Source organism: Chrysochloris asiatica, unplaced genomic scaffold, assembly GCF_000296735.1.
Source record: "Chrysochloris asiatica unplaced genomic scaffold, ChrAsi1.0 scaffold00033, whole genome shotgun sequence".
NCBI classification, from domain to species: Eukaryota; Metazoa; Chordata; class Mammalia; order Afrosoricida; family Chrysochloridae; genus Chrysochloris; species Chrysochloris asiatica.
The window spans coordinates 20,719,806-20,729,740 of NW_006408551.1; the positions used below are offsets into that span (position 1 = coordinate 20,719,806).

At 35.7% G+C, this 9,935-nt stretch overlaps 1 protein-coding gene across 3 annotated transcripts in view; it reads left to right on the plus strand.

The window, feature by feature from the left end:
* The window catches only part of MDM2 (MDM2 oncogene, E3 ubiquitin protein ligase), a 35,681-nt gene extending 28,552 nt beyond the window's left edge, over positions 1-7,129 (plus strand). For 2 of the 3 annotated variants that reach the window (XM_006859541.1, XM_006859543.1), the window contains 3 exons: positions 3,945-4,100; positions 4,822-4,899; positions 6,549-7,129. In XM_006859541.1, coding sequence (XP_006859603.1) covers positions 3,945-4,100; positions 4,822-4,899; positions 6,549-7,109 — 795 coding nt within the window. In that variant the 3' untranslated portion in view covers positions 7,110-7,129. The remainder of the gene's footprint in view (positions 1-3,944; positions 4,101-4,821; positions 4,900-6,548) is intronic. The other variant, XM_006859542.1, reaches the window with a different exon arrangement.
* The last annotated feature ends 2,806 nt before the right edge of the window (positions 7,130-9,935 follow it).

The following is a 9,935-nucleotide window of genomic DNA, read 5'->3' on the forward strand; positions in this document are numbered from 1 at the left end:
GAGGCCAAGATGGCCAAACTTTGGACATATTGTCAGGAGGAACCAGTCTCTAGAGAATAATATCATGTTTGGTAAGGTGGAGGGTCAGAGAAAAAGAGGAAGACTCCCAACGAGATGGATTGGCCAAGTGACAGCATCGATGGACTCAAGTGTGGCAACAGTAGTGAGGTTGGTCCAGGATCGGCTAGTGTTTTGTTCTGCTGTGCATAAGGTTGTTATGGGTCAGTACCAACTCGATGGCATCTAACAACAACATTTAATGGAGAATTGGGCTACTGCACCAATAAAAAAATTAAAATAAATTGGAGTGTAGAATTATCAAAATTTGAGTTATACTTTTTTAAAATCAAGGGAACAAAAATTAAAATTTGGTTTATCTAGACATCTTTGGATTCTAAGGTAAGTATGTCTTAAGTTTTTAGACTAAAAATACCTTTTTGTTACAGCCATCTTGAAATAGGTCAGCATGGTCCTACATAGGTCTGGACATCAGGAAAGATCTTATTTTCTAAGACTGTGAAATAATGAGTTTTGTATTGCTGTTATGGTGAGTCCTGGTGTGGTGCTGTAGGATAAGCACTGGACTTCTAAGCATTAGGTCAGCAGTTCAAACCCACCAGTCGCTGTGAGTCAGACCAGACTCAATGACACTTAGCAACAACAGTGTTGCTTGGATGGTGGGAGAGTATTAACATTTTCTGATAATTAATACAGAATTCCAGACTGTTAGCTAGGAGTAAAATTTTAAAGAGATATCAGCAAAAGAATTTTAGTAAAGAAATTTTTGCTGACAAGTTGTATGCTTTCTTTATTAACATTAAACATCTTCAACTGTTATTAAAATTAGAATCTTACTTTGTGATAATGTTTTATGTCATTGTTCTGTTTATTATTATCATAGTTCTCTAGGTGATATTGGAGATTGAACCAATTGTGATACTGGCCCAATTATTATTTATGCATTCTTGTTAACCTCCCTTCTTGCATTATCTGCAATTGAATTGCTGTAGACATGCCCTCTAGAGTTACCATTTAACCAAGTTGTTACTTATGTAGGTCACTAGATGGCCTGGTGAGCTCTTACTCAGCCTGAGAGACCATTCTTCAGTAAATATTTATGTGCTCTTTCTCCACATCTGGTTCTGTATTTGACACTCAAGGTACAGTGGTAATCAACGGAGAAATGATAATTGCCTTTAGGCATCAGGGGGCAGAAAGACTATAAAGAAATAATTAAAATATTTAGTAAGTGACATAAAAAAAAGTCAGATTATTAAGAATGAATAATGAGGTTGGGAAGTGAAGGTAGAGATGAGAGACCGAGTAGTCATGGAAGGCTATTCTGAGATAAAACTAGTAAATTGAGAAATGTTTGAAGAATGAAAAGGAACTATCATCTGTAGAGTACAGGGAATAGTGATTTTGGTAGTGGGAACAGATAGCAAGTGTAAAGTCCTTTCGGTGGGAAGAAGCTTAGTTGGATAACGGGATGACATTTTTCCATTATTCAAAGTTACGTTTAGAAAGTTAGTTCTATATCTCATTGTTTCCTTTGCCTAACCTTAACCTTAGGTCTCTGTCCAGAAGCTGGGTAAAATATGAAAAGATGAAATATTTTTCAGAATATATTATATCACTATCTGTATAACACAGAACTTATGAATATTTGTGACCCTGCATTCAATTTTCAGTTACATAGACTTCAAGTGTGATTCGGAAATCCTAGAATAAAAAATAGAACTAATTCCCCATTATGTTAACACTCGTTCCTAAAGTTGTATCAAAATTCTAGCTAAATGTTAGAGGATTTTTTTTTTTTCTTGCTTTGTAACTGAAACAATGCCTTATCAAAACAACATAGAGGGTTTTTTTTTTTTTTTTTCTTTTCAATTTTCTTAGTCCTAATATAAAAATCCTGCCTATTAAATTTTTGTTGTTTTTAAGGCTAAGTTCTTGGCTGTGAAATGTTATAATCATTGTTCAGTGGTATCATCCTCTGCTTTTTGGTGTTTCAGCAAAGTTAAAGGAAAGTGTATTCCCCTCAAATCTTTTCTTTTGCCTTTAATAAATTGGTGAACTAAGATTATATTCAAGGTTCTCTGCTAGACACTGTACATTATGATTTCTGACTTTATTATCGCAGCCTCAAGCTCTGTTTTGTACATTATGCAACTAAGACTTAGGAGTTTTTAGTAACTTAGCTAAGGTTCCCACAATCGATAATTGTCACAAATGGAATGCAAGGATTTCTGACTAAAATCTAAGATCTTGCCAAATCAAGTATGTCTGATGCTTTTAAACAATAGTTATTTAAAAGTTTCTTGGTCTTTTTTTTTTAACCATCAAATTTCTGAAAACTAGTATTAAAACTGTTTTCTTTATTATACTCTAGATCCTTTTTATAAACGGCTAGATAATAAATAATTTTGACTTTATTACAGCAACTGTACTTTTGTAACATTAGAGTACCCCTAGTTTGTAGCTATATGAATGGGTAGGGCTGCGTTTCAATAAAAATCTATTTGTGAAAAATTGACTGCTACCAGGCCAGTTTGCTAATCCCTGCAGCAGAAGATGCTTTTTTGAGATTTAATTTTTCTCTTTATTATAATGCCTCCTTTATTCTAAAATTAGTACATTAAAAACTTTAGTTAATTCAGGTATTTAGTTAGTTATGTTATCTTATTAGAGATGTTGTATTCTACTTGGCTTGTGATTCTAACCTGATTATTAATTAGAACACTTATTAGAAATCAGAGCTGCAACTTAAACAATGGTGGGTTTAGTATTACTTTGTAAGAATACTCTGAAAATCTGTCTTTGGATTTTCAAGGACCCTCAGTGGCTATAAAACAATGTACTTTGTTTTGATAGTTGATTGAGATGTTAGAGATCATTTAGCCCAAACTCTTTTTAAAGAAGCAAAATTATATGTCCAGGTTTAAATAGCTACTTACTAGCAAATCCAGAATATGATTGCCTATATCTTGACTTTTAGACCAATGTGCTGTCTCCATTTTTGTTTTAGGTTCCTCTGCTTTGACTAGGACCCTAACTTTAGCCACTGACAGAAAACCTTAAAGATAGGGAATCAGATGAGCAGCTAGATTTTTGAAGATAAAATATTTGTCTGAATACTTTCTAAAAGGAATTATTCTCCAAGTTCACATAAAAATCCATTTGTATATCTGATGAAAGAAATAAAAGATGATTGGCACACAGCCTTAGCACTCAAAGTATTTATAGTTCAGATGGGAAATATACATGCAAAATTATATTTTGTACAGTTTATGAGTGAGATTAATACTCAATTATATAAGTGATAAAGCGAATTAAAGGAGGAAACACACTTTCAGTTATGGTATTCATAGAGGCTTTGCCAAAAAGAATTAGGAAACTCAAGTTATTTCAGGAAGGAAAGTAGGATTAAAATGCTAAGATTGGCTTAGGAAACAATTTAGATCTACCTGGATTGTCCATATTTAGTAGAGGACATGAAAATGTTAATATAGTCATACTATGTATACCTTGAATGCCAAGAGTCTTTGGCCTTTTTCTTTAATAAGGTTTGAATAGAGATAATAATACAAGAGGCTTCAAAAAGTTCATGGGAAAATTCCACTGTATTTCAATTCCATTTTTTCATGAACTTTTTGAAGGCTCCTTGTATAATAATAAATCTAAATCTAATGGAGTCCTGGTGTGGCGCTGTGGGCTAATGCGTCAGACTGCACAGTCATTTGAACTGCAAGGTCGGAGGTTCAAGCTTACCAACTGCTCTTTGGAAACCCTATACAGGGTTGCTATGGGTCAGAATCGACTTGATGGTACTTAACAACAGTGCAGGTTGGGTGTGAGGAGGAGAGGGGCACAGGGATGAGTTGGGAACCTGTTGCAGAGGTCAAGAGGTGATGTATATTCAGTCACTTGTTTTTTTCTTTCAGGATCTGGATGCTGCTGTAAGTGTACAGTCTGGGGATTGGTTGGAGCAGGATTCTGTTTCAGATCAATTCAGTGTAGAATTTGAAGTTGAATCTCTAGATTCAGAAGATTATAACCTCAGTGAGGAAGGATCAGAACTCTCAGATGAAGATGATGAGGTATGTTTTCATCTAATTAGAAAGTTATTAGGGTTATCTTGTATGTTCATTAGCTTTGATAAAATGAAGATACTTGTATATTCAGGTTTCCCTTGAAATCCTTATCTTTACATTTGTCTAGACTAGTGTGTTGATTGTGTACTTGAGGTTTTCACAGTTCCATATTGTCTACTCTATATTCTCATAACTAATGCCAAGACATCAGTTGTTGTTAAGTACTGTCAAGTGAGTTCTGCCCCATAGAGACTCTGTATAGGGTTTCAATAGGCAAAAAAAAAAAAGACAGTAGGCTTTGATGAACATTCTTTTAGTGGCCTGTTCACTTTTTCACATTTTTACTGTAACTAACTCCCCCTTTTGCCTTGATTTGCTCTTTCTGGAAGTAAAACATGCACACAGTTAAAGCCAGTTAGTACCTCTGATCTGTTTTCTGGAGGTAACTACCTTCAGCATTTGTCACTATTTGCACTGTTGTTTAATACTTCCATATGCATAAAATAAAAACATTTGTACTGATTTTTTTTCCTTTATTCATTTTAAACATTCTATTTACTTCTTAGCGTGGTGGGTGGTGAGGCTTTCATTCTCTCCCGCTTTTCCCTATTTACAGCTTGACCATTTGCCTCTGGTCTCAGGATTTCTCCCATAAGTAACAGACATAGTTGTTAGGACTGAGGAAAGCCTGGTGATGAGTAGATGCTTATGGATTTTGTTTGATCAGGTGTATCAAGTTACTGTCTATCAGGACCAGGAGAGTGATACAGATTCATTTGAAGATGACCCTGAACTTTCCTTAGCTGTAAGTATCTGTCAACTTTTTTAAGGAATCAAAAAATAACACCGAGATCTACATTAGGAAAATAACGTCTGGTCTATAAGCTCAAGAAGGAATTTTTATAAAGGTAAAATTGGTAGACTTAAGGCATTACTAATCTTTATTTTCAGGTATGTACAGCAATAGTACACTCTTATTGCCAGTGGACTCAACACAGCTTTACCTATTACCAGTATGTTGATAGTCTTGTTGAATGTAAACATTTAAAATAATTGTATTAGAGAATGTGAGAGAATTTACCATTAAAGAAATTAGAACTTTAATATTTTTCCTCATGCCTCACTGTGTTCCTGAGGTATATTGGAAGTACTTGTGTGTTTTGTTTTTTTTTTAAAGCTAAGCATTATTGCTTTTGTTCCTTAAATTGCCTTTTATAATATTTGAATAGGAAATAAGTCACTTTTTCTGAATTGGAAAAAAATACTACCCAAATGCAAAAAAAAAAAAAAAAGATGAAATTGCAAAACTCAAGTTTTTGTTATATAAGAAAGTAGCAATTTAAGTAATTAACTGATTTGGTTGAGGTCAAGTTGAGTGTTTCAGACATAAATTTTGCAAAATGGCTTAGGTGAAGCACCTTTTTTATTCTTATATTGCATAACAGTTGTCTAGTTTTTTTGACAACTTGAAGAACCAGGTGGGAGAACAGTCCACCCGAATTGCTGCTTCCTTATTTGTCAGGCATTTGTCAGGAAGGACACCTTATGGCAAATTTTACATGTGCAATGTACTTAGGCAAGAGCTGTGCTACAGTTAGGTAGGGAGGCTGCTGGTACACGGGGAGTAAGTTGTCCAGATTTCGTGTTGGAAAGCTTTAGGAGAGAATTGGGATAAGGAAGAGACATGGGGTCCTCACAGAGATGTTAGTACAGAACAGATGATAGACAAGTAGGAGAAAAACATTTTGAATAGCGATCATGAATAGCAACCAAGGATGGCAGAGTTTAGCTGACAGAGATTGCTGAGAAGGATAAAAAGTCCATTATGGAAACTTAGGAAAATTCAGCTGAGCCCTGACTTTCAAGTACGTTTAGCAAATCTTAGTCCATGAAGGGATGTAGCACTATAGTATAAGCACCGGACTGCTAACCGCAAGGTCAGTGATTCAAACCCACTAGTTGATCCTCAGAAACCCTATACAGGATCACTATGAGTCGGAATCGACTCACCTGCACTTAATACCACCACCAAGTCCATGGAAAATTGAGAGGTTTTGCTCTTTCTGTAGCAGTCAAGTGTCCTCTAGATAATCAGGGTGGACTCTAGGTACAGAATCCTGAGTTCACCCTCTAAAGAGAGTATAAAGTTCCATAGCACTGCTTCAGCTAAACAACTGTGTTTATTTGTCAGCATTCTAACGGGTAACTACAGTTACGGCTGTTATTATAGTGAATACATTTTTAGTTTTACAGTTCTCCAGAATAGTGTGATTGGGGGAATAAATCGCATACTTTAGGAGAAACTGTTGGACATTGAATGTTTTAATGTAAAGCGTAAAATGCTGAAAATTGTGCTGTGTGATACATTTTGTCTTAGACATACCAAAGCTGTTAGCATTGCTATGGCTGGTTATTAAAGGGTTCTGGAAATTAACACTCTTGATTTCCTTGAAGGACTATTGGAAGTGTACTTCGTGCAGTGAAATGAATCCTCCTCTTCCACCACATTGTAACAGATGTTGGGCACTTCGTGAGAATTGGCTTCCTGAAGATAAAAGGAAAGATAAAGAAAAAATGCCTGAGAGCCCCAAACTAGAAAACACAACCCAAGCAGAAGAAGGTTTTGATGTTCCTGATTGTAAGAAAACGATACTGAGTACCTCTGAAGAGTCATGTATTGAAGAAAATAATGATAACAAAACAGAAGCCTCCCAGTCTCAAGATAGTGAGGACTATCCTCAGCCATCAACTTCCAGTATCATCATTTACAACAGCCAAGATGTTAAAGAACTTGAGAGGGAAGACTCACAAAGTGTGGAATCTAGATCGCGCCCTATTGCCACTGAACCTTGTGTGATTTGCCAAGATCGACCTAAAAATGGTTGCATTGTCCATGGCAAAACAGGACATCTTATGGCATGTTTTACATGTGCAAAGAAGCTTAAAAAAAGAAATAAGCCTTGTCCAGTGTGTAGACAACCAATTCAATTGATTATATTAACTTATTTCCTCTAGTTGACCTGTCTTTATAAGAGTATCTAATATTTAAATATTAAATCTTTTACACAGACTGTTTACTTACATGAAAGGCAATAATAATATTTAAATGTGTCCTACTTAGAGGGGAAAAAAAATATGCTTATGATAAAAATGGAAATGATTTAAAACAGGGAAGAAGGAGCTACAGCCAACTCAAGTTATATTAAGATCCCAACATATATGTAAACAGAAGTGGAAATTTTCCTGAAAGAAAAAATACTCATTACCTTCTCTTCCCCAGAAGTAGATTACATTAGAGAAGAAATCAATATGAACAAAGACAATAGCTCATGTTTTAAAAAGGAATAATAAATTTCATGTGGCAAAATAACAAATATTTTAGGTTTATATAGCTAGAAACATATAATTCTACTTTTAAACCTTGTGATCCTTGGTTTCTCTTTTCTCTCAGAGCTGCTTACAATATTAATAAGAAAGGAGTTGATGCTAATATTTGGTGCTAAGTAAAAATGTACATGTACTACAGTCTGTTTCACAGAGAGGAAACATAGATGGTAATTAAGAGGGTAATGTCACTTAAAAAGTCAAGGATAGAAACAATCTAAGTGCTGTGGGAAGCACTTAGAATGAGTGGATGTATGAAACAAAGTGTGATATACACTTAGAATGGAATACTTGTTAAATGCCGTCTAGTCATCCCGACTCATAGCAACCCTTTATAGGGTTTCCGAGGAGTGATTGGTGTGTTTGAATCATTGACCTTATGGTTAGCAGTTCAGGGCTTATCTTACAGTGCTACATCATGACTCCAGTGGAATACTACTCAGCTGTAAACAGAAAAATAAGTCAAGCACAAAAGGATAAACGCTGTGTGATCTCAATTCTGTTCTTAGCACTTTCCTAGGGGCAGGGACTCATTCCTTAGGAAACAGCAAGTTTATGTCTGTGGTGATGGGAAAATTGTATCCTTTAAGGATAATGGTTACATAACTGGTATCACTAAGCTTTAAACCAGAAAAAGGACAAAAAAACAAATAAATGTGTTATAATCTTATAATAGCAACAGTTCTTCCGCCCCCCCCCCCAAAAAAAAAAAAAATAAAAACAAAAAAAACCACAAACAAAATGGAATTGTTGATACTAGCATACAGCCAAACACCTCATGGGGTTAGTTCTCTTTGTTCAAAGGCTTTGGATCATGGATTCCTGCGGACTGTCCAGCCTACTACTTGTTTTGAGTTTCTGATCTACCCTTAGTTCTGTGACAAGTGCTTGGGGTCTTAAAAATTTGTTAACTGTCACCTAAGATATAACAATTAGTCTCTTTGCCTGGAGGGACAGGAAGGAGACTTAGGAACTGCTGGACTACAGGGCTTGGTAGCACCATGGACCACTTTTGTCAAAAGACCAAAACTAGATGGCTCCAGGCTACCATAAAACTTCTTGATCAAGGGACTCAAATAGGGGAAAATGGAACAGAATTTCAAATGTATTATAAAAATCCACTGAGTCTTGGAGGAACCCATGAATTTTGCCCTGAGAAAATTTTTGAATCTTGAACTGAAACTATCCCCTGAAGTCCTTGTTGAACTAAACAGTTTAGCCAAGTTAGTAAAGAATGCTTGACTTCAGCATTGTACCTTAGAAAGAATTAGTTCAAATTGACATTAACTAAAGCATAGGTGAAGGAGCTCTGGTAACGTAGGGGTTACAAATTGGGCTGCTAATCTCATGGTCAGCAGTTTGAAACTACCAGCTGTTCCGTGGGAGTCATAAGGCTTTATGCTCTCGTAAAGATATACAGCCTTGGAAACTACGGGATTGCTATGAGTTGGAACCGACTCCACGGCACATAGCAATAAAGCATAGATGAGTAATTTATGAGCTAGCAAGTCTAAGTCAAAAGTGGTGAATTTGCATGGGTAGAGAGTGGAATGGTGTGATACAATATGAAGAATGTAACCATTGTCATTGAACTGTACATTCAGAAATGTTGAATGGGCTTATGTTTTATGTTTTTTTTTAAACCAAGTAAAGCCTTTTAGCTTTCTCAAAACATTTAAGGCTACTTAATAGAATGTGGAGTTCTGAGGGGATGAGTGGGGGTTGGGATTTCAGGATTTTATGGGAATTGTTTCCCCCCTGAAAAACAATTCTAAGACCCTTTGAATGAAGAGCCTTCTGTGGCCTGGGTTACAGTGATTCCTGATAGTTTCTTAGAAATTAGTGAATTTAGGAAGATGAATTCAGAAAGGAGATAAACAGAATGTTCTTTTTCAGAATTGCTTGGAGAGCCATAACTTTCTCTTAAATTGCCTATAAATTATGTGTCACTTTCAAGAATGATAGGGTCGGAACAAGATTCTAGAACATTGTTCAATTGTGTAGATTGACTTGCTTTGTATGTAAATACAAGGAGCTTTATAAAAGGTTCATGGAAAAATTGCATTTCTCTTTTTCATTTTTACAAGAAGGTTTTGAAGCCCTCATGTATGAATATAAGGAACCCTGGTGGTACAGTGGGCAAAATGTTGAGCTTAATTACAAGGTCAACCACTCCTCAGGAGAAAGATGAGGCCATCTGCTCCAGTAAAGACTTATGGTCTCAGAAACCCTAGGAAGCACTCCGACTCTAGCAGAATTGACAATAGTGGTTCTGGTTTTTTTGGTCCGAGGCATCTTCAGCAAAATGTGAATAAACAAATTTTAGGCAAAGGAAGTTGGGTTTTTGTTTAAAAGCCTAGTGTTATTATGCTGTGTGGGACAATTGTCTATACTCAGAATGAGGACAACAGGTTTAGAATAGAATTGAAGGGTAATTTTTATATTGCCATTTTGTGT